This window comes from Megascapheus bottae, chromosome 20 (genome assembly GCF_031878675.1).
Source record: "Megascapheus bottae isolate mThoBot1 chromosome 20, mThoBot2.hap1, whole genome shotgun sequence".
Classification (NCBI taxonomy): domain Eukaryota; kingdom Metazoa; phylum Chordata; class Mammalia; order Rodentia; family Geomyidae; genus Megascapheus; species Megascapheus bottae.
This window is the reverse complement of record NC_143528.1, coordinates 10771054-10795683: the sequence shown is the minus strand read 5'-3', so window position 1 is coordinate 10795683 and position 24630 is coordinate 10771054. Positions and strand designations below refer to the sequence as shown.

The 24630-nt window shown below is 48.7% G+C and overlaps 1 protein-coding gene across 5 annotated transcripts in view; it reads left to right on the top strand.

Moving 5' to 3' along the window:
- Positions 1–24630, top strand: part of Rbpms (RNA binding protein, mRNA processing factor) — a 172228-nt gene that overhangs the window by 146005 nt on the left and 1593 nt on the right. For 2 of the 5 annotated variants that reach the window (XM_090353965.1, XM_090353963.1), the window contains exons 6-8: positions 1190–1320; positions 13441–13510; positions 18096–18183. In XM_090353965.1, coding sequence (XP_090210091.1) covers positions 1190–1320; positions 13441–13503 — 194 coding nt within the window. In that variant the 3' untranslated portion in view covers positions 13504–13510; positions 18096–18183. Of the gene's footprint in view, positions 1–1189; positions 1321–3999; positions 4252–13440; positions 13511–18095; positions 18184–24630 lie in introns of those variants that run through there. The other 3 variants (XM_090353962.1, XM_090353961.1, XM_090353964.1) reach the window with 2 other exon arrangements.

Below are 24630 nucleotides of genomic sequence, written 5' to 3'. Positions count from 1 at the left end.
TTGGTCAAACCTTGACTCCATGGAGAAGCTTGGGCCACTCAAAGCCTCCCCTGACCTGTGCATCTGGTGCTCACCCACCCACAGACCCCGCTGCTTCCCCATCTTCCCAGCTTCCCTCCTCCTGTGTTGGAAGAGAGAGGTTGTAAAGAAGTTAACTGTTGACCTTGCTGCTCTTGCCTTAGAAAGTCCTGAATGGCAGTTACTAATGGTTTTATCAAGTCACCCTTATCTGACTCCCTTTGCTGTCCTGGGTAGTAGCATCCTTGGCACACTTGATGGCAGATTTTGACAGGTGATAAAAGCACATCTTGACATACTGCTTCACAGGGTCCAGATCTGTAACTATCGGCTGCTGCTATTTCTGCCTGTGCCAAGCAGCTCACTCGTGTGTTGCTCTTCTTTCTAATGGATTGCTTCCTAATCCATCTGAGGGAGATCCAGACATTTGCCCTTCAATCTAGCAAACTACAGCTTGACCTGAATGAAGCTGGGGATACTTGCAGAGCTTTTCCACCCAATGGTTGCTAACATGACATTCCCCCCCTCCAGCCTCCCCAAAATACAGTCAGAGTATGCAGTGGCTGGAAGGGCTTAGTTTTGCATTTTTGTGGAACCTAACCACCTAGGATACTCCAAACTTTTTCACTTCTGTTCTCTGAATTTTAACATCTTAAATGCCCAGTGGGTCTCAGTGTTTGGTCCCGTGTATCTGGGGGCAGAATGAGAACTGCTGGACTTGTCAGTAAGTAACAGCCATCTGGGTTCACAAGTCTTGCAGATCTTTCGGCCTGTTGGGGTCCTGCCAGCAACCCCAAAGCTGTACGGATGTTCTCATGGGATATCTCGTGGTGGCCCTCTCCCCCTTCCAGTCCTCGGAGGGCCATGTTTTCCGTGTGGTGCAGGATGTTCCCGCTGTTGGGGCCTCCGCCACTGCTGGAACGACATCAGAGTCTTCCAGGCAGAGGCCAGGCCTGCGATCTCAGCTGGCCGGACACAAAGCAGATGCCTGTTGTCTTGTTTGTTTGGTCTTTACTGTTCTCTTGTGGGAGACCTAAGCCAACAGGTTGTTAAAAGAATGAGAGTAATTTGACTTCTGCCATTGAAGGGGGCATGGGGTGACTGTTTTGTTTTCTGATGTGAAAGCAGCTGTTTGGTAACCACTAACTCTTCCCTTATTCTTTTCTTGCAGATGAGCTCACAGTGCCTGCACTTTACCCCAGTAGCCCTGAAGTGTGGGCCCCGTACCCTCTGTACCCAGCGGAGTTAGCGCCTGCTCTACCTCCTCCTGCTTTCACCTATCCCGCTTCACTGCATGCCCAGGTAATTTATACCCATCGGCCACGACTTCACTCACTCCACCACCAGTCCTTTCAAACCTGGTTCCCCAGAGCACACCATACAACTAACACCTATCCAGCTAACAGAGCCACCTTCAAGAGATGAATGACCCTCCCCTCCATCAAGCTGACCCCTCCAGGACTTAGAGGACCATCTGACAGCCATGATACCACCCACTGCCTGATGTCTGCCCCAAACAACACCTCTGCCTCCCTTAATGACCTCACCCCCACCTTACACACAAGGACTGGGCCAAGGTTCCTTCCTTGGCTCCCAGCTAGCTGGAGGGCGTCACCAGGGCATAGGTGTGTTGTGTGTGCCTGGTCGTGTGGAAAGGCTGTGGAGGGCATGTGCACCCAGAGTTAGATATGTCTGTGTTTCTGTGTACTGTTAGGCTCCTGCTCTTTATCCCATGAGGTGGAGATCAAGTGATGAAGGGGAGAATTCCAGAAAGGGCTCTTTATTCCTATGCATAGGAAACCACATAGGAAAGGTACAGATATTCTGTCCAGAGGAAATTACAAGTCCAGAAAGAAAACTGTGTTCTGCCTAGTTTTTTTTTTTTTTTCCTATTTAAGAATAGGTTGTTTTGTGAACAAATGCGGTTTCTCCCCACAATGATAACTTGTATATACTAACACGTCCTCTCCCCCTTGAAGAAAACAGTACCCTGGCTGTTCTTTTCCATGTGATTCATAGCCATCAGTGTGAAGATAAACCTTGGGGGGCTGGGAGTTTGGCCTAGTGGTAGAGTGCTTGCCTAGCATTCACAAAGACCCGAGTTCGATTCCTTGGTACCACATACGTAGCAAAAAGCCAGAAGTGGTGCTGTGGTTCAAGTGGTAGAGCCCTAGCCTTGAGAAAATCCAGGGACAGTGCTCAGGCCTTGAGCCCAAGCCCAGGACTGGCAAAAAAAAAAAAAAAAGATAAACCTTGGGATCGTTCTTGGGACTTCAAAGAGTAACGCTTAATAGCAAATGGCAAAAAGTGTAAAGATCATAGACAAGAATATCGAATGCAGATTTATCACTCAGCCTTTAAAAAAAAAAGTAATCAGTCTGATCAGGTGGGATTTTTGTTTTGCTTAGTGTTTATTTACAAGGCTAAGTGAAATAGACTCCTTTTACAGTGTTAAGATACCACCCTCAAGCATCCCCCAGTGTGTATGGGGGGGAGCGCAAATATCCTTCCATTTCTGCTGAGTTCCCAATGTTTCTGCCCACCCTGGCAGCGGCTGTCCAGCAGCTGCTGTCTCCAGCATCAAGGCTCTGTGCAGGGAAATGGCAAAGGAAGGACTGTGCACCTGCACTCCTGTTCCACTTCCCGTCGGTTGAGTGAAGAAAGGAGAAACAGTACAGATAATGATGGAAAATGTAGATGGTATTGGTGGGAAGACTTGGCACAGGAAACAAACTGGCTGTGTCTTTCTCACTTTTTGTCCATTAACCAAGTCAGTGCTCAGTAACTCTCACCGCTGGTAGGTAACGAGGGGTAAGATGCAATCCAGTGCCTGAGTTATTAGCACGTTTGTGCTCAAATAACTCTGGAGACAATACGAAGCAAGTAAAGAAGCTTTTTCTTGGCCAAACAAAAGATATACCCCAGGTGGGATGATATGCCTCCTTATCACTCACTAGACTGTGCACATTACAATTCTGTTGGCACTTAAGGCCGATACTAATAAATAATCTTGCATAGTCTTCTGAATAGCCATGGCTTTGCTTACTCAGCAACAAAGCCTTCCACCAGTGAGTGCCCTAGAGAACCAGGAGTAGACAATGGCAAAAACAAACAAACAAACAAAAAACCCACCTAGGAATGGTGGCTGTAGGCCATGCACGATGGATAAATCGGAGTGATTCTGGGAGAAGGACCTAATGAGTCTTAAGAGATTAGAAAGCCTTCACCATTGGGAGGAAGGATGGAGAGAGTGCATGATTAGCTGGACTCGACTCTGTGCCTAAATAGGATGCAGCACCCACCTGGCACTGTCCTTGGGAGAGCCTCCTTGTTCTGAGACTTCCCCAGCCCGGAACCCACTTCACTGCCGTCGGTCCCAGATTTGGTGGAATTCTCATCTGATATTAGTGAGATCCGGAGTCATTCTCAGTGCAGCCTTGAACTCTGTATCCCAAAGATGCATAAACAAGCATGGTTACCTAAATTTACTTGTCCATCTGGGGAATTGTAGGCTTTACAGATCAGCTGGGCTAGCCCATCTACCAGATGAGGAAACAGGCCTGAAGATGAAGAGTTACCTTACCCTAAATCAGTGGCTCTGCTGTTAGATCCCAGTTGGTCACCTAACTCTCAGGCCTGGCTCCTAGAGGACTTGTGGAGAGGCCTCGCTCCAGTGACTGCTTGGAATGCTCTGCTCTAAGTAGATGGGAAACCTGTAAGAAGAGACCTGGTGGCAAAGTCCAGGGAATCAGCTCTTAGCTGCATCCAGAGAGCCTCAGAACTTTATTAAGTGGCGGTTGGCAGAGTGGGGGAGCCCCAAGTGGAGCATCTCCCCTTATCAGATAAACTTGGTTTTTTTGTTTTTGCTTTTTCGTTGTTTCAGAAATTTTGTGATGTCTTTGGAGACTCGTCTAAGTAATTTTGTTTTTCTTAGCAAATGTTGTGCTCTATTTTGAGACATGGATTTTTTTTTTCTTCTAGTGTTTCTCTCCTGAGGCAAAGCCCAACACACCTGTCTTTTGTCCACTTCTTCAGCAAATTAGATTTGTCTCTGGGAATGTGTTTGTCACATATCAACCTACTGCAGACCAGCAGAGGGAGCTCCCATGCTGAATTTGTTTTGTTTAGCTCCTCCCCACCCCCTTTTGAGATAAAAAGAAAACCAAAACTTATTTCTTGGTGACGTTTGAGAGATTTCAATAAAAGTTTTAATCACAGCAAAAAAAAAAAAAATTTTCAAGTAGACTGCAGCGTTTTGTTTTTTTCATGGTGATGCAATTTTGGAGCAAAGGTATTCATCCCTGCCTGAGGTTGTGGGAGAGTTGGGCCCGTGACAGATGAATGCATGGTAAACAGGAAGACTCAGATGGCGCAAGCTGGGGAGACGGGCCCAAGGGCCAAGCCCTCACTCAGTACCTCATCACTGCTGTCACCTTGGCCTCTCAGACCACGCTGAGCAACAGAGTCCGAGGCTCATCCCCGCCTCCCCTGTTCCCAGCATCAGCTCTCGGACCCTCACATCAGCAGGACTGCCAGGGCTGCTAGCAGAAGCCCGTTCACAGCATGTGGATACATTTTCCAGTTTGTACTCTACTGGAAGGAGAACCCAGGAAATGGAACTGCTCATTAAAGAGGTCACCTTTGAGTTCTGCCTCCATTTCAGTCATGATCCCCCCTCAGGTTTCCCTCTGAGTTTTAAAAGATTCTGGTTTCCCATCAAATCCTAACTTTAAGGGGGAAAAATTGGCTACAGGAATAGGGCAGCACACTGTGTACTTTTTTGTTTTTAGAAGATGAAAGATCAACGCAGTGCAGCCAATATCTGATTTCTAAAATTACTAGTGTTTTTAGGAGGGGTTGTCCAGCTTACTTCAAGGTCACTGGGATTTGAAATTTATGAACTTTGTTGTGTGAGTTACTGACGATAGGAAAGGACGGTTTCATCCACCACTTTCTGGAAGGTTCTACCATGAAGATAACGTGGTTCACATGCTTATCTGTCACTGCCTTTTCATATGCCTGTCTTTGGAGTCGTGGTTCATCTCTTGTTGCTGGTGGAGCAGAAAGAAAGTCAAGATCACTCTCCCTGTTCTAGAAATCCACCAGTCCTGGACCTCACTGGAGTCAGTTCCAGAAGCCCAGAGCATCAGCAGGGAAGCAGGCCTGCCAGCCCCGCTCCTAGCAGCTGTGCCTGGGTCATTGCCATCCTTTCAGAATCCACACAGCCCCCAGTAGTGGGTCTCAAAGTCAGAACCCTTATTTCTTGTGGGTATGCCCCCAGGGAGTTGTGACACAATGGAAACCTTGCATTTATTTTCGTTTTTAACCTTTATGAGAATGGATGAGGAAAAGAGTCAAGCCAGAGGGGCAGGTAAGCCTGGGTCTGGGGTGTGGTTGCCTGCCCTGCAGGGCTGTCCCCATGGCCAGCCAGCTCCCAGCAGCTACTCTGCAGCAGGGTACCACTTTAAAAGAAAACTTCAGCAAGCATCCTGTTGCTAGCCTGTTGCTGCCTTAGGGAACATAGGAAGATCCGCAACTGGAGGCTTGTGTGCTTAGAGCATGGACCAGGCGTATGCACACAGTGTGCCTCACTGCAGCCGACAGGGCAGGGACTTTGACCTTTTGGCCAACTCACCTTGTCCCTTCCCCTTCCAGTTGAGGTAATGGTTGGCACTGTAATGGCAGGTCTTCTGTCAGGGCCTTTGAGGCCTTTTTGTCACCCAGGGTCTTGGCTCAGGATTTGGAAAAGAGCCAGATGGTTTTGCCATCTGTATGTGTAAACTTAGGGCCACATTAGTTTGTCACCTCGGCTCTCCCCAAGGTCTTCACTGTCCTGTAGTGCTTCCGCCTATGGCTGTTCAAAACACCACAGTTTGCAAGAGAACATAGGTTCGGGTTTTTTTGGTCCAAGCTCAAAGTTGTTCATTCACTGACATTTCCATTTTCCTTAACTTGACCCCTTTCAGGCTAGGCTTTCCGGGGCAGCATGTTAATGTCGGTGTAAGACAGGCATGACATGTGCTCTATGCCCTGCACTCTGGCTCCACTGAGCACAGCTGGTCCCTTTCTTTGCCCAGGCCCCTCCGAGGCACAGGGCCTGTGTGTGTGCAGAGCCCACACATTCCAGGCTGCTGCTTTTCCCAGCTGGGCCAGGAAGAAGGAAGCATGGGCTGCAAGGAGCTTCCTGGCCAGACACAGCCGTATCATTGGAAGTCTAGGTCCCCTGGATGAAGCAAATGTCTAAGCCAGGAAAATGAAGCTAGTAATTCCTCCTGAAAACAGTAGTGCCCAGCACAAATACCTGCTTTTGTAAGGAGCCTTTCTTATGCCCTTCTAAAGGGGCGTTTGTATTTTCAGGAAGATGAACTAGGACTAAACCCGTGCAGCTCACGGGCAGTGGTTGTTAAAACCCTTATGAGCGTGCAGCACTAAAAAGAAAATGGACAGTGTCACATCATCGCGGCGTGACAGCACTGACAGAGCTTGTCCTGACAGGAAGTCACCCCACAGCCTGGCCTGACACACCTGCCTGCAGAAGCCACCTGGACCAGCGGAAACACAGCATGAGTGGGGATGGAGGGGTTCTGGAGACCCGTGAGGTGTTTATCTCTCCACACACAGCCACTGTCCTGGCCTTTCTTTCCATCCTAGTTTTATCCTTCTTTTCTACCAGGGAAACTGAAGAGCCAGGACCTTGGGTCACCGAGCCCATTCCCCCCAGGACTCCAGCTCTTTATTCCCACAGTCTCTCCACCTTCCCTTGGGACCCCCCTCTTCCCCAAGCAGGAGAGTTACTCCTGATCTTAGGTTACTGCGCTGCCTGCCCACAAAGCTCTTTCCCTGGTGATCTCATCCTTTCCCCGTTGACTCTGGGATTTGTGCAATTCAGAAGAAGCCCCAAAGAAAACGGCAAGCAACCTAAACATCCCAAGGCTTACAGTCTAGCCTTTCACCCCAACGTTGGGAGGGGTTTTTGTTCCTTTGGTCATAGTAGCTATTGCTGAGGGCCCGGCCTTCCTGTGTTACATGATTTTAGGCAAGAGATGCTATACACACCCAGTGTGTCAGGCAGAGTGGTATAGAGGGCTTGGGTCCTAACCTTGGACTCTTAGAAATCACAGACCTAACTTAATGCTTCTCCACCTATTCTAAATTTATAGTGATAATCGTTTTGTGTTGTTAATTGTCTCTAAACCTATTTGCTTATTTCCCAATGAGAATAAATACCTCAGGTGTTTATTTGGGAAGAAGAAGCAAGTGCTGGAATAGAGGGAGAGTCTGGTGAACCCGCTCTTCCTTGCAGTATTTTCCCCATGTCAGAACTTGGACTGTTGTGGCCCAGAAACTCCCAAGCTATCCCCAGGCCTGTGAGAGCATGGACTCCCATCCTCACCAACGCCCAACGTGAGGAACCTGAGAGTCGGACTTGACCCCTAGGAAGGAAGAGAAGCTGCTGGAGCAGACAAGCCTGACCCCTGGCCTGTCGAGTGGACTGAGAGGAGGCTGGGGGCAGCATCCAGCCCAACAGGAAGTACGTGAATTCATTTTGAACCACTCTGGGAGAAAACCCAACACTGCCAAGAAACTTTGGATAGTATAAAACATATTCTTCATAAAAGGAGAAAGTAAACTTTTCTTTTGAAGAAAACCATTTGTGACAGACAGGGAAAAGGCAAATGAACTCCAAAAGGGATGATGTTTTATTCAGGATTTGTGCTGCTCGTAGGGAAGGCCAAGACCCAGTGACAGGATGGAAAAGTGGGACACTCCAGCTTCAAGCCCTGTGCGTTCCGCCACAGAGCTTTACTCGCTTGACTGAACCGAGTTCTCAGGGATCTCTAATGGCCCTTGATAGCAAACATAGTTAAAAATTAACTGGCCAACAAAATTAAATATGGATGGCAAGCAACCACTGTGGACTTGATCTGACATCTGCTGTTACACGCTTGGGCGCCCCTTAACCTGAGTGGCGTCTGGAGCGAAGCTGGAGATGTCTAAGCACGTTTCACATGCCTGCTTGGAAGCTGGAGCCCCATTTGTCCTTAGGAAAATCAAGGAAAGAGTCTAAAGGCCCAGAAGAGCAAGGTATTCTTAGGGCATTTTTAAATCTCAGTCTTGTTTAGCCTTAGCAAGTGTTCATGGTCCTGGGAACTTGTAAGTCTAGAATCAGACCTCAGCACCTGAAGTCCCTGCCTCCCCCCTGCTGGATAGTCTTGAGAACTGCAACTTCTCCAGCCTGAAGAGTGTGTGTGTGTGAGAGAGAGAGAGAGAGAGAGAGACAGACAGACAGACAGACAGACAGACAGACAGAGATGTGCATGCACATGGATCATCCCAGGGCTTAAACTACCACTTGAGCCACAGATCGACTTCTAGCATAGTAATAAACTGCAAAATCTCCCAGACTTTCTTCCTTGGGTATCTTTCAAACTGTGATCCTTAGATCTCAGGCTCAAGCTCAGGCAAGTGTTCTTGTTAGCTGTTTTCTAGCCATTGGTCTGGGTAAGTGACCTGATAAACCAAGCCACACAATGTTTTTTCTAGGTAATAGCAATATATCTCATAACCCTAAGCAGGGAGTGGGGGTTGGGTGGGAATAAGGAGAATGTGTGCTTCTGCTGAGAGTCTGGACTGTAGCACACTGAGGTGGAGAATGGGGTACAGGGCTAGTTCACAAGTGAGCTTCTGTTCATATAGCACATACATGCTGGAAAAGGCATCCCCAGTTAAGGGTGGGCTTTGTAGAAACAGTGGGGGTTGGTCACTATTTCAAAGAATCCTGAGCCAAGTGTGGTGACTCACGCTTATAATCCTAGCTATTCAGGAAGCTGAAATCTGAGGATCAAGGTTCAAAGCCAGTCTAGGCGCAAAAGGACCTGAGACTCTTATCTCTAGAAAACGGGAAGTAGGGTTTGGCTCAAGGGTATGGCAGTAGTCTTGATCTGAAGAGCTCAGGGACAGCACCCAGGCCGAGGTCAAGCCCCATGACCCACCCCCCAAAAAAGAAAAAAACAAACCTGTAACTGGTAACTGGTGCCATAATCTTGACCTTGCTAGAGTATAGGTGAGTTTGGAGTTTCTTAGGAGAGAATATGCAGCCTTTGTCCAGCCTGGCTGCCCCTAACAACCTGCTAAAAGACACTGCCCAAGAGGACATTCGATGGTCACAGCACATGACACAGTTGATGAGTGATGTCCATGTGTGAGTGGCTTGTTGCAGTTGGCTTCTTGTTGGGGAAACTCAGCATTACCTTTGAAGAGAACCAGGTGAGGTGTGAGTATCATACACCAGGACTGCATACCAGAATTAGGAGAGGTCCAAGGAAATCTAAGCTGCTCAAGAACCTCAACCTCCAGGATGCCACCTCAGTCTGGTGTGTGTTTCTGAGAACACGTGACTGCTTTCATTAAGAGGAGCTTTGTGCCACCGACATGTAGAACTATCTCTGGCAAAGGCCTTGGTCACCAGCATTTCTCCCCCTACAGGAATTAATAGCTTGCACAAAATCAGAAGACTCTGTGACCAGATAAACTTGATTAGCCCCTGGCTAGCTTGAGTCAAACAAGAGCTTCTCTGAGCCTTTGCTGTGCTATGGAAGGGGCCTAGATTACATTTCTCCCAATCTCACTGGATCCACGAGCAAGGGATTGGATTTTTTTTTGGGGGGGGGGTGTCATGGTGGCTTAGCTTGAACTATGGCCAGAGTGCTATCCCTGAGCTTTTGAGCTCAAGGCTACCACCCTACCCCTTGAACCAAGCCCCACTTTCCATTTTTTTTCTCGAAGTTAATTGGAGATAAGAGTCTCAGGTCCTTTTGTGCTGGGCTGGCTTTGAACCTTGATCCTCAGATCTCAGCCTCCTGAATAGCTAGGATTACAGGCATTAACCACCATGCCTGGCAAGGGATTGGATTTGTAACAAGGACCAGGTAAGACTGGTGGACCAGGGGACACATCTGAGAACTACAGGGCTGGACTTGCCTATCTTTTTTCTAATTTATTGTTTTAGAGGTGATATGCCACTGGCTTACTTGACATACATCAGTTAATCAGAACATTTCCTTTAGCACAGTGTCATCTGTTCTCTCATTCTCTCTCATTCTCTCCCATTCCCTCCCTCCCATCTCCACCCACGAGTTGAATAGTTCACTTTCATCCTTGTCCATTGCGCTCCACTGCTGCACTTTTCCCCCTTTTTTCCTCTGATTCCATGCCCTCCTTCACCCTCCCACAGATGTGCATGTGAGTACATGCTATAAGGTAAGAAACAAGAAACGAAGTCCTTTGCTCCCAAACCTTTGGAGTTCATTTCAGTATGTATATTATTTTATATACATATGTTGAGGCTCTTGGTACTCATGACAAAGGAGCTTAGTGCAGGAAAAATAAGGATTCCTTCTTCCACGGCTACTTTAGAGGGAGGAGGGAGATGGTACATTGGGGCGCGGGGAAGTCAGATTTCCTGCCTTGGCATCACTGAAAACTTAGTTCCTCTGAGTCTTAGTTCCTTCATCTGTAAATGGAAGAAGTTGGCTACTGAACTTTCTCTAGTGTCCCATTTTGTTTGCTCCATGTTATTTCCTAGTGTCTCTTGGTCCTGTGCCTACGTCACCATGCTGACGTGGTGCACCCACCAGAGACATGGCATCCTGAAGACGTGTGGGGCAGAATCTGCACAGTGTATCTCTGCTCGTCTTGTGTAGATGCTTGCCAGGTTATCCATGTTGCTCAGATTTCACAGTGGGAATGAGGTGCCTGGCACAGACTTAAGTCAGGATTGGGGTTGGTGGAATAGATCATATTCTTAGAAGGTCTCAGGGGACTCAGAAGCCCCTGGAATTGTGTGTATGCTTGAATATGTGTGTGTGTGTGTGTGTGTGTGTATCTGCAGACAGGATGAAGTACTGGGATTATGCCTCCTGTGGAAGGCCAAGCTCATGTAGTCAGAACCCCTTCTGAACTCCTCTGAAGTCTTCGAGACACGTGTGAAACAGCCTCCTGGAGTGACCAGGGCCCCCAAGCAGCAATGCTTGGCACATGCACACACAGGGAGTTCACCTGGGCCATCTTCTGTGCTCAGCAGGCCGGCGCTGCCCTCTGCTGACAGAGGAGCACAGGGCCTAGAGGAGCCAGAAGAGGCCTGGACTGCAGAGAGATGAGTTTTGGGGGTCCCACCTTCCACCCACTTACCACATGTGCACCCAGGACTGCCAGCCCACATCCTCCACTGCAGCTCAGCTGGATGCTGCCACTCTGAAGCAGCCCTGCCACCATGTGGTGCCCCAGGCTCTGACACATGTATGATTGAGAGCTTAAGGCTGTTAGGGTTCGAGGACTGAGCCAGACATAGACAGGCATGGGGGGCAGAGGCCGGTGGCCAGGGGCTTCCTTCTTGGATCACCTTCACCTACCCCAGACCTGTGCCACCCACTCCACAGCTGTCCCTAAGCAGACCACCTGTCTCCTGAAACTCCCAGCCCCACACCTAGGCCACTGCCAGCACCGCTCTACACTGCCCTGGTGCACTCAGGCCATGCCCACTGGGATGAGGCGTCCAGGCCCCCACCCCTTCCCACCTGCAGCAGGAAGGCGGCTCCAACTCCGCTCTCCACTTAGTGAGCAAGTGGACTGAGGCCCACGGCCGGCCGAGAGCACGGTAGGTACTGCGCCCCCTACCCGTCTCCTGTGTTGAGCCCTGTGTGCTCCTCCTCCCTGTCCTCTCTCCCTCCTCTTCTCAGTCCTTCCAGCAATGGTTCTTAGCTAACCTGCAGAGAGCCTGCCTCCTTCCTGCTGCTGCAAGATTGAACCATGGCGGTGCAGCCAAAAGGAGCCTTGTCCCTGAGGGGCTCTTAGCTGCTAGCTTCTGCTTATGTTTGCTGCCGTCCCAGAGGAGACCTACCACAGATGGCTCCAAGGCTCCCTGGGAGTGGGAGGGGAAGCAGCTGAAAATGGATCCTTGGGCCTGTCAAGCCCTGGTCTCTGCTCAAGTCAGGCTGGAGATGGATCCCTGGTCCCCAACCATCCAGAGCGCTGAACTCTGAGCAGGAAAAACAGGTTAGCGGGCCTAGTCCCGGATCTGACCTGGCGCAGCCCTGTGGCTGTGGGTATTTAATGCACTTCCACAGGCCCAGTTGTTTCCCCATGGATGAGCAGGCCTGGCAGCTGACTTTGGGCAATCCCTCCGAGTCCTGGGGTCCACAGTTACCTCCCGGCAGCCAGAATGGCTCCTGCCTCCTCCGCATGCTCCCAAGTTCCAGCTTTCTCCTGCTCCATGGGAAGGCACCACTGGTGCCAGGCCCTCGGTTTTTCATGTCATTCATCTTGATCCACTCACTCCCAGAGCTGCCCACAGCAGCGAGAAAGCTGGCCCTCCACAGCTACCCGAACGGGCAAACCTGCCTCCATGCGACCAATTAGGGGAAAAATGACCCTTGTCAAGAGGCTGATGCTTGCTGTGTAGAGTGCTTGAGCGCGTGGGGTTTTTTGTTGTTTTTGGTTGGTCATGGGATTGAACTATGGGCCTAGGCACGGTCCCTGAGGTCTTGAGCTCAAGACTAGCACTCTACCACTGGAGCCACAGCTCCGCTTCAGTTTTCTAGTGGTTAACTAGAGATAAGCATCTCATGAACTTCATGCCCCAGCGACTCTCAGATCCCAACTTCCTGAGTAGCTAGGATTACTGGCATGAGCCATTAGCACTCATGGTTGATTTTTACATTTCCCTTGGCAACTTGTGCCAGGCAGCCAAAGTGTCCCTCACTGCAGTTGTGCTGGGCACTGGCCGTTCACCCCCCCCTCCACCCCGAAACTGTAGCTACTCAGAAAGCTGCGATCTGAGGATCACAGTTTGAAGCCAGCTCAGGCAGGAAAGTCCATGAGACTTTAATCACCAAAACAAAAGCCATCAGTGGAGCTGTGGCTCAAGGGGTAGAACATTAGCTTTGAGCAGAAAGATTCGGGATAGCACCCAGCCCCTGAATGCAAGCCCTAGGACCCACAACAAAATGAAAACTAAAAAATGTCAGGGACAGATGCTGTTTCTCACCTGTGAGGGCTCTTTGCCAGAGACTGCAGGTGCCTCTTCAATCCTCAGTGAGCAGAGGACATGAGGTAACAGACAACCTGTGGTGCCACTAAGAATCCTAAACTGAATCTCTAATGGTGATCAGGCCACAGGGAAAGAGTCATGCCAGGAAACCACAGGTGGCCGGCCTGGCTTGGGTGCTTCACTAGGCTGGATTGTCCCTCCAGACAGCTTTTGGTGTGGGGGGTGGAGGGAGGTAGGACTGGTGAGAGCTTGGGATGTGTGTTCACAATTGACAGCTGCTGTGGCAGCTGGTGTGCAGAGACCAGCAGCAGTGAGAAACTCTGAAGGCCACCCGGTGGGAGTCCTGGTTCACAGCTCTTCCTGTGTCTTTTCAGATGCGCTGGCTCCCTCCCTCCGAGGCTACTTCTCAGGGCTGGAAGTCCCGTCAGTTCTGCTGAATGCTGTGTAAGTGATTGTTCTGTAGAGTGCTGTGCAGAGTACCTTGTGTGCATGGGGTACACACTGTGTGTCTGCAGGGAGCAGCTGGCACCCCTTGGACACACCTGAACCTACTCTATCCCGACTGTCCATCTTGGAAAGCCTTGAACTCTTACATGGCAAGGGATCTCCAACCAAAAGAACTCTGTACCTGGGATGGAAGTGAGAACAAGGGGGGAGAGGACTAGACTATTTTGGGGTTTTTTTGTTTTTAATGTTAACATCTGATTTTTGTGGATTCAACTTTGTAACTATGCCATCAATGCTAGTTTCTAGAGAACACATTTGGGAAATCCGATATATAACTGTGGCTCAGCTGCTCTCAGCATTAAACAAAAACCTCAAGTTGAAAGGCATAAGCCATCCACGGAAATATTTAATTGCTCTTATGTTGTTCCTAGTAAGCTTCCATAAGTGTTTTAAGTTGTTAGGTTTTTCATTTGCTGTTCTGGGGTTTGAACTCAAGGCCTCGCCCTTATTAGGCACTCTCTACCACTTGACTTTGTCTTCCTGCTGCCATCTTAGCACCAGAAAACATTGTTGCTTCATATAGCTATCAAATGAATTTTCCTTATAAATGGGGAAATGGTAGAATTTCTCTAAAACTTCCAAGGGCTTTCTGTAGTTTAGTATGTTCACTAAGTCCCTGCCAAGGATGGGGGAGCATAGCTTGTTGTGTGCTTCAGTGAATTGTCAGAGAAATGAGTCGGGGGGGGAGGGGACCAGACTTTCATCCTGTTGGAAATATGGAAGAGTCTTGGCAAGCTGTGTGCCCATGTACCCAACACTAATGTTTAGTCATGGTGCCTGAACTCAGCATTTCTAGATGAACTCTGGCCCTGAGGCACAGGAGACCTTTGTTCTCCAAGGAAGGGTTTCACCCTGCAGGAGCCGCCAGTGAACCCAGACCAGAGGCGCAGCAGAGCCCGTCAGGTGCTCTAGGAACAAAAGAACATGGTGACTTGTGTTGGTGAAGAGCCTTCATTCAGAATGGAGATGTCCACTGGTGGAGAGTGTGTGTGCAAGTGTTCACACGAGAGCATGAGGAAGGGCACAGGCTGAAAGGAAAGCAAGCACGGTTTTCACTTGGAGACCCTAGAGCAGGCATCAGTGGCTCACCTATGTAATACTAGCTCCTCAGGAGGCTGAGATCTGAGGCTTGTGAGTCCATGCCAACCCAGGTAAGAAAAGGGCCATGAGACTCTTCCCTAAAATTAACCACCCTACCCCCAGCCAAAAAAAAAAAAAGGTACAGCTGTGAGTCAAGCAGCAGAGCACTAGCCTTTGTGGAAAAGGCCAAGGACAGTGCCCAAGGCCCCAGCCAGCACTTAAAATCACTAGTACCAGGCTCAACTCATTGTAATTATTTCCAGTTCATTATACTCCAAACCCATTAAGAAAGCCTATTAGCTAGAGTCACCAATGGCTACTGAAGTAGTTGTAGCAATTATTTCCTCTTCAACATATATATAAGATCTGAATCAAGTATAGAAGTCACCTGAGGCAAGTTCATTATAAACACCAGGCCAGACTTTTCCTGCCATCTGGAGAAAGGAAAGAAGGGAGGTGAGGATGGTCTGTGGGTAATAGTAATCCAGTTAGGCCAGCTCAGGATAGAGTCATTGCTCCAGCCCTGATCTCTTGGATCAAATCCTTTGCAAGACAGCTCATACTCCAAACCACATAATCCTAGGGAAATGTAAATTGGGATAGAAAATAGTGGTACTGATGAGCTACAGCAAAGTATACTACAGCAAAATAAGTGTCAAAAAATAAAAGCCAGGGCCGGGAGTTTGGCCTAGTGGTCGAGTGCTTGCCTCGCATGCATGAAGACCCAGGTTCGATTCCTTGGTACTACATACATAGAAAAAGATGGAAGTGATGCTGTGGCTCAGGTGGCAGAGTGCTAGCCTTGACAAAAGCCCAAGGCCTTGAGTTCAAGCCCCACGAGGAGCAAAAAAAATAATTTAAAAAGCCAAACAAAAGGCAGGTGTCCTCCAACTGCCACTGTCCCAGCAGCCTCCTCCATTCCTGGGTGGGCTCATGTGTGGTCCCTGCAATCAGATGAGGGCAGTAATATTACCAGAGCGCATGCCCTGCACGGCATGTCACACTTGGTGCAATGGAGTGTCAAGTGGCATCTTTCAAATCTTAAACAGTCCACTGCCTGCTCTCCCAGAGGCTTTTTAACTTATCTGACTTCTTAATGCTAAAGAGAAATGGATGACTAGAGATGTCTGCTAAAGTAGCTCCTAAGTAAGAATGCATGTGTCTGCTGTGGCAAGACCCAGGCTATGCCCCACGAAGCTCGGGGTTTACTAGGATTGTGGTGTGTACTCTGTATATGAGATAATATGGCAGGTACACATGTCCGGACCCCCGCCCCCGCCCCAGGATGGGACTCAGATTGTCCACATGCTGTCGCTTCCCGTCACACTCTGGTACTGACCTAGCCATGTGGCCAGAATGGAACCCCAGAGTGCACAGTCATGTTTGGAAGGATCAATGTGCCCCATGTATGACGAGCAGGAGAGAAGGAGCGGCTCAGAGTCACATAGCTCTCCTTGTGGGCTAGCCAAGTAGGAACTGGGAACTGGGTTGGTTGGTTGGTTGTTTTTTTTCCGTAAGAGTGTGGAAGTTATAGGGCGGCAGTATAGATCAGTATATTCTTAGAACTCATGAGGTTTCCCAGCCATGTGCACAAGCTGGCCCCTGCTTGTGCTGGCGGCTCCTTGAAAGAAGTTCAAAGAGGGCAGCCATGTGAGAGACCAGGACATTAAGCCTTGGTGGCCGCATAGCCCAGGTCAGGCTCACCCTCCAGTTCCTACCACTCTCCAGCAAGCTTGAAAGAACAAATGCACTTGGGGTCATCTCATAACTCTGGACGGCAGACCCACTGTCTGTGCAGTCAGTGTGATCATTTCAAGGGTCCCTATGCTCCTAAGAATGGAGGGTCAGAGTTAGGGAGCCTTCCTGGTTAGCTTAAGTCCAGAGACCAAGATTCAGTGTAACTCGTTCAGCAAGAAGCAAGAGTGGCAGGGCTGGGGAGGGTGGTGAGCTGCTTGCTTTCATCTGTGAGGGTGAATATTTATTTTTGTCCTTAAATCCAGCCTTTGCCAAGAAACTAGATTTATGCATACTCATCTTTAAGTGTCTTCCCAGTGAAACTTGGGAAACATTTTTCCCTGGATTCCAAGAGGACAGATGTCCAGGAGGTCAGGTCCCCAGCTTGCCAGTGCAGGGCCTCCAGTGCCAGCAAAGCCCTCGGCAGTGGCAGGGACATAGAGTTCAATTTTATTACTCACTGCTTACCCCATCCAGGAAGCCCTATCGCTCAAACTGCCTCTCTAGGACAGTGGGTTTTTTTGTTGTTGTTTTGTTTAAAAAAAAAAGCCAGGTGCAGTGGCTCAAACCTAGAATCCTAGCTACTCAGGAGGCTGAGATCTGAGGATCTCAGTTCAAAGTCCATGAGACTCCTCTCCAATTAAGCACCAGGAAATAGGAAGTGGCACTGTGGTTCAAGGAGTAGGGCAGTAGCCTTGAGCTGAAGAGCTCAGGGACAACACCCAGGCCCAGAGTTCAAGTCCCATGGCTGACAAAAACCAAACAAAAAAAGAAGGCTGACCAAGATGGAAGTTTGAGCATTAATAGGGAGCAGAAGCATTGTCACTCATCAGCTCAGAGCCAGAAGTCTGTGACAACCAGCTGGCCCGGAAACAGGCCTGCAAGTTGAAGAGTGTTAAAAGTGGATTTTTTGCCAGGTGTGGTGGCTCACACCTGTAATCCTAGCTACTCAGGAGGCTGAGATCTGAGAATTGTGGTTCAATGCCAGTCCAGGCACTAAAATCTGTGAGACTCTTATCTCCAGTTAACCACTAGGATAGCGCCCAGAGTTCAAGCCCCATGTTCCATCAAAAATAAAAAAGAAGTGTTTTATTTGCTTTTGTTTTTGTTGACTTTTTCTTCTTGCTGAGTCTTTGCACCTTCATATTTCAAATGCTTAGCCTCCCTGAGGCATGAAGGACTCGTTTACAGATGTGCTCCCTTTGGGCTATTTTTCAGAAAGTGCTAGGAACAGAGCTTAGTCACTGAGCTGTGTGACAGCACAGAACTCTCAGATGGGCCTGAGACAGCTCCCGTACTCTCCCACAGGACTGCTTGCCATTCTGAGTCTTTCTGAGTGCCTGACTTTTGCCTAGTCTTTGGGACAGTGCAGTTCAAGGGAATCTAGCCATATCTCCACTACTTCCTGTCTGGGCCCTTATGCTGCTCTGCCAAGCCCTGAGGTCACCTTCCTGCCTGCTAACTTGTCATACGGCTTGTAAGGTGACTCTGGGGTGGTAACTAACCTCAGCTTGGAGTCAGAGCCTTTAGTCCCTCTGTCCTTGCTCCCTCAGCTGATGGGCAGGTTGGGGTTGGAGGCATGGCTCAGCTAGTCCTGCGCTAGCCAACGAGCATCAGTTTCCAAGTTCAAGTTCCACTCTAGGGACCTAAAAGAACAACAAAAAAAATAGGCTGGCCCCACAGGCTTAATGGGAATCTGTCCACCCAGGTCCCAGGTGTGTGATGGCGGCTACAATCTGTCTTGAGGGTATTATGACATCTTCACTGGTGGCTACTGCTGTCCACTGTTCTACAAAACTGGAGCTTTCAGGTGAGTGCCTTTAGCAGATGCAGACCAGGAGGGCAGGATGGCACCAGCAGGACCTACCAGCTGGGCCCACAGTCCTGGCACTGCCCCTCCTGGTGATTTGGCAAAGGGAGGTGGTAAGTAGTCTTCAAGGTGCAACATGTGTTCTTAGGTGATCTGGCTTCCATACTTGGTTTCCACTAGCATCTTTAAATGAAGTGTTTCTGTTGCAGCTCATAAGCTTTATTTAGAAATGAGGCATGTTGAAAATATTTCAGATGTATGTTCCCCTTCGCCTTATCCACTGACGTTGACTGACAGGTTTCTGTTTCGGGTCACTCTCAAACTCCAGATTCTTCCTGCTTCCATCTCAAGTGCTGGTTTTACAGCTGTGTCTCATCTTGCTCAGCTCTGCTTAGTTTTGTTTTGGTCAGTCCTAGCGTTTGAACTCTGGGCCTAGGCGCTGTCCTTGAGCTTCTTTGGCTCACCATTTCAGCCACTGTGCCACTTCTGGCTTTTATGAGTAGTTAACTGGAGATAGGAGTCTCATGGAATTTCCTTCCCAGGCTGACTTCAAACTGTGATCCTCAGATCTCAGCCTCTTCAGTAGATAGGATCACGGGACAGGCATGAGCCACTGGCACCCTACTAGTAGTCTTACAAAGGTAATAAAAGTGGCTGGGAGTTTGGCCTAGTGATAGAGTGCTTGCCTAGCATGCATGAAGACCCAGGTTCGATTCCTCAGTACCACATACATAGAAGAAGCTAGAATGATGCTGTGGCTCATGTGGTAGAACGCTAACCTTGAGGAAAGCCCAAGGACAGTGCTCAAGCCCTGAGTTCAAGCCCCAGGACTGGCCAAAAAAATAGCATACGTGGCCTGAGGTGACTGGTTCATCAGGCTTGTGTGGGCAAAGCGCTCCTGACACCCTGCCAGAGACCAGCAGATAGTGATTTTACCTCAGTTTATGCCAACTAAGGTGTCCGATTCCATCCCTAGGAGGGGCCTATAAAAAAAGATGTCACCAGAATGGGCAAGATGCCTGCTGAACCAGACAGTGATGGCACTTCTGGGCGGCCAGTGCTGTTCAGTGCTTGCTCAAGTGCGTGCATCTGGAATGTGCAGGCCGCAGCATCAGCAGTAAGGTCATGCTCTGACGTCTTTCCTCCATGACACGGCCATTTCCCACATTCACCCCACTGCTTCTGTGGCCTTTGACTCCAATAGCTTTTCCTTTGGTCATGGTTCTTGGTTGGAAACTCATATTATTGTTTGCCTTATTACTCAACTCTTCCAAAAGTCAGTTTTCTTTCCCTTCCTAGGGGGAAATTAAAAGGCCTATTTAAAGCCACCACTGCAAATGTTTTTGAAAGCAGGTTAAACATGATCCATATTCCCACTAGGTCCTGTGGCTATGGCCCCAGTCTTCCACTTAACACTGCTCACTCTTACTTTGCTTATGACAGTGGAGACTGATCTCAGGGCTTTGCGCTTGCCAGGCAGCCAGTCTGAGTCACTCAGCCATGCTGTGAGCACAGCGGCTGAGGACTGAGGTTCAAAGCCAGCTAGGACACTAAAGTCCCTGAGATTCTTATGTACAATTAACCACTCAAAACCTGAAGTGGGGGCAGGGAGTTTGGCTTAGTGGTAGAATGCTTGTCTAACATGCAGGAAGACTCAGGTTCGATTCCGCTGTACCACATATAGAAAAAGCTGTGGCTCCTGCAGTAGAACTCTAATCTTGAGAAAACCCAAGGATAGTGCTCAGGCTCAGTTCAAGCCACAGGGCTGGCAAAATACAATTTTGTTATTCATGTGTTATACAGAGGGGTTACAATTTCCTAAGTCAGGTAATGGGCACAATTGTTTTGCTGACTTTATATTCTTAATACGGTGTTCTCTTTATGCTTGGACCACAATCTTCCTACTTACATGCTTCTCTCATAGGTGGAATAACATGCATGTACCTGTGCCAAGTGTTTTATTGGTTGAATGAATGGAATCTCCACTTTTCCCAAGCTGGCCTTGAATTGCTATCCACCAACTGCAGGTGCGAAAGGCCTAAGCCGCCATGCCCCGTTTACACTTGCCATGTTTTCCCATTGGTGTTGGGGTTTGAACTCAGGGCCTCGTCTTCTCACTTAGCTTTTTGCAGAGCTCTACTTCCTTTTTGGTGATTACTTGGAAATAAGAGCGTCACAGACGGGTCTGGGAGTTTGGCCTAGTGGTAGAGTGCTTGCCCAGCATGCACGAAGACCCAGGTTCGATTCCTCAGTACCACACAGAAAAAAAATACCAGAAGTGGTGCTATGCCTCAAGTGGTAGAGCTTCTAGCCTTGAGAAAGTACAAGGACAGTGCTCAGGCCCAGGACTGGCAGGAAAAAAAAAGTCTTGGACTTTCTTGCCCAGGCTAGCTTTGAGCCACCATCCTCAAAACTCGACTGTAATCCTCAGTAGGATTACAGGCAGTTAGCCACTGGCATACACTGGACTTTAATGGAGGAAAGCAACTGAAATGTCATTCCAGGCACATGCACCCAATCAAGACAGCTGAAGCAGATGATTTCATGCCAAACAAATGCAGTCCTTGAGATGGATTGGGCAGGAAATAGTGTGGAAGTGGGGGGGGTCAGGGTATCTTGGATTGCAGGTGTGAGTGTAGAGGAGGCTCATTTAAAGTTGAGGACAGGTGACAGTGCTTATGTGATATGCCCTTGCAGGGCACAGCTGGATGTTGACTGAGGGAAGATAAGCCCAGCCTTGGGATAGTTGGCTAGAGATTGGCATCCTGAGAACAGGAGACAACCCTTAGGGGGCTACCCAGCCCTTTAACTTTTTTAAATTACAAATTAGGTGCCAGTACTTTTTTTTTTTTGCCAGTCCAGAGCCTGGGCACTGACGTTGGGCTTTCTCAAAGCTAGAGCTACAGCCCCATGCCTGGCTTTTTCTATGTTTGTGGTACCAAGGAATCGAACCCGGATCTTCGTGCATGCTAGGCAAGCACTCTACCACTAGGCCAAACTCCCAGCCAGGTACCAGTACTTGAATCAAGCTAAAGCACTCACTAATGGCAAACCTCTGTGATGCTTAGAGCTTAATGTGACTTCTGGTAAAAATGAACCAATGTGAAGAGTTTAACTTAGGGAAGATCAGAGAGAAGGGTGCAAGAAGCCAGGATGTTTTTTTATTAGCACTGGGAGCAAAAGCTACAACCTGCCCACAGTGGCAGGGTTTTAGATGACTGTGCTCTATTGCAACGTTGCTGGTCTTTGTGGGAAAGGCTTGGTGAAAACAATCTATCCCTCCTTGCCTGCTGGCCCTCCGCCGTGCTGCATGTTCCCGGATGTCTTTGGATTCTGTTTAAATGTCCTTGTTAATGCATTCCAAGGTTTGAACTCCATTCCTAGCTAAACCTCTTCCTTGTTTACAGGGACTGAAATAGCCACATTTTGACCTTGTGTTCATTCTGAGAACATTGATGGCAGTGTGGATACATTCTTTTCCCATGTGAGAATCATATCGACATGGCAAAGTTGTGGAAAGCTATAGATGCTTGATTCTTCCTCTCCTCCCTTCCTGTACTTCAAAAAGTCAGCCTTTCTAATCAGCCAAAATTACGCAGGCCTTTACACTCTTCTTCCTGCACAGAGGTGCAGGGAGAAGGGAACTAAGCTTTACAAAGCCTGACCCTTGCTTCCTCCCTTCTCCTCCCCCAGGAGCTTCCTGGAGAAAGCTTCAGGGCTGGTGGGCAGAACACAGCACTGGCCCCCTGCTGTTCTCCTGGCTCTGAGGCCTGGGCTTAAGACCTAGAGCTGAATCCCATCCCTTGTTCCCCTTTCATTTGACCTTTTATGTTTCTGAAGGAGTTGGGAGGGGGGGGGGATAGGAAGGTCTGTAGGTTGATAGGGTGAGGAAGGCGGGTTTCACAAGGCAGTACGTTTTGTAGATGCACTACAGATGGTTACGACCGACCGAAGTAAACACACTGGGAGAAGTCTTGTTACACACCTGGGAACAAGGCACAGCGAGTATTCAAGGAAACAGTCATCTTGCTGCCCAACCTAAGACTCAAGGTAGCACAGGTGTGGTGCTCAGGTGCTGTGACAAAGCCGCTTGTGGGGCAGACTGGAACACTTAGTAATGGGTCTGGATTTAGGCATATAGCTTTTAAGGTCTTAACGGAAATGTCCAGGGAGAAACCATGCAGGCATTGGTGGTAGAGCGGTAAGCATAACTGCCATCCAGGGAGAAACCAGGAATGAGGAAAAGCTATTGTTCTCCAGCAGCTCAAGGCAGGAGCCCAACTGGCCCCAGGCAGGCCAGCCCATGCAAGCACAGTGAGTCTCCACTTTCCCTGCTCATTTGGTACCTTGTACGACTCCTTTGGTCTATTGGGATGCAGCAGCACTTGGTCCAGGCTGCTTTTCCAAGGGGGCACTCAGGGCCCAGAGAGGCAACGCAGCCCTACACCACTCCCAAAGTCCAGGACTGCCGGGTAAGCAGATGCTGCAGTGACTGCGCCAGTTCTGTGAGCCATGGTATTTGAGTGGAGGATAATCTTGGGCAGTCCAAGGGCAGCAGGTCAGGCATTGGTGAGGACCCCCAAGATGACAGGCATCATCTCTAATCACAGCACATGCGGCCTACACTAAGGATGGCCATGAGAAGACACTTGATGTCAAAGCGAGTGTGTGTGCAGGCGTCACACCAAAGGATAAAGTTCTGCAGGAGGTTGCTTCCTTGTCCACTTTACTCAGAATCCAAGTACACAGTGAGAGGCTGGAAGGCAGTGGGTCACCACGTGCATGGACCCTTGCAGACCATTTCCAAATCAAAGGGCTCTCTTGTTTGGCCTTCTATCTAACCATTTGTGCTGTTGTCTAAAAGCTAGGGTTAGATCACGCATCAGATCGCGTGCACCTAGCACTGTAGGTATGCATTGTTACATGACTGTACCTAAATGGCACTGGTGGCTCACCCTTGTAATTCTACCTACTCAGTAAGCTGAGTTCTGAGGAGCACAATTCAAAGGCAGCCCGGGCAGCAAAGTCCCCATAAGGCTCTGGTGGGCCATCTTGTTTTCCCCCTTCCCTATCCTATTTCAAATAAACATATACAATATATCAGATAACAAGGTAAGATACTGTAACAATATGAGGGAGGGGGTAGGAGGAGGGAAATGGAGACAAAAACATGAGAAAGGGTAGCAATGTTTGTGAAGTAATGCATCTGGCGAATCTAATGTAACCCTTCTCTCTCTCTCTCTCTCTCTCTCTCTCTCTCTCTCTCTCTCTCTCTCTCTCTCTCTCTCTCTCTCTCTCTATATATATATATATATATATATATATACAGACACACACACACACTACCAGGGGGCTCACACCTATAATCCTACTCAGGAGGCTGAGATCTGAGGATCAGGTTCAAAGCCAGCTCAGGCACAAAAGGACCTGAGACTCTTTATCTCCAAATAACCGCTAGAAAATGAGAAGTGGGGCTCAGCTCAAGGGTAGAGCGGTAGCCTTGAGCTGAAGAGCTCAGGGGCTGTGCTCAGGCTGAGTTCAAGCCCCATGACCAAAAAAAAAAAAAAAAAAAGATTCTGGTAGAGCTGTGGCTCAAAGTGGTAGAGTATTAGTGTTGAGCAAAAGAGTTCAGGGACAGCACCCAGGAGGCCCTGAGTTTAAGCTCCACACCTGGGGGGTGAGGGGGAGATTGTCCATATAGCTTTAATTATAGGATTTATTGCCAGTCTACTGTGCAGCATTTATGAATATTTTCATTACAGCCTCTTCCTACATAGAAGCATTTGCATATACATTGCATGTATTGAACTAAAGTCCTCTAGGGCTCAGTGGGCTTTCTTTGGCCAGTCCTGGGGCTTGCACTCACGACATGGACACTGTCCTTGGGCTTTCTCAGGCTAGAGCTCTACCACTTCAGCCTTTTCTGTGTATGTGGTACTGAAAAATCGAATGAGCTTCGTGTATCCTAGCCGCCAAGCATTCTTACAAGGTAGGCCACATTCCCAACCCTCAGCAGAGCCTTTTTGTTCAAAGCTGGCACTCTAGCAAACAAAACCATGGCCTAGGTAGTAAATCAGAGATGAAGTTTCTTGGACTGGCTTCAAACCACAATCCTTAGATCTCAGCCTCTTGAGTAACTACAATCATAGGTGTGAGCCATCAGTGTCAAGCCTGTGTGTATACTTTTTCTACAACTACATTCTGCTAATATGACAACAAAATATAGGAGCAGGGAAAGTAACATGAATGTCAGCAAATTTCACAGTGAATCTTGGACCAAAGTAGGTAAACACATTCACTGAGGAGATTGGGCCACACAGTGAAACCTCTTTATACTTGAGCCTTTCCTTGCAACTTCAGGGAAAGTGGTCTTTGGTGGGAGGACAGGAACTGAAAGATGTTGCTTTATATGCCAAAATGGTTTCGAACTTAG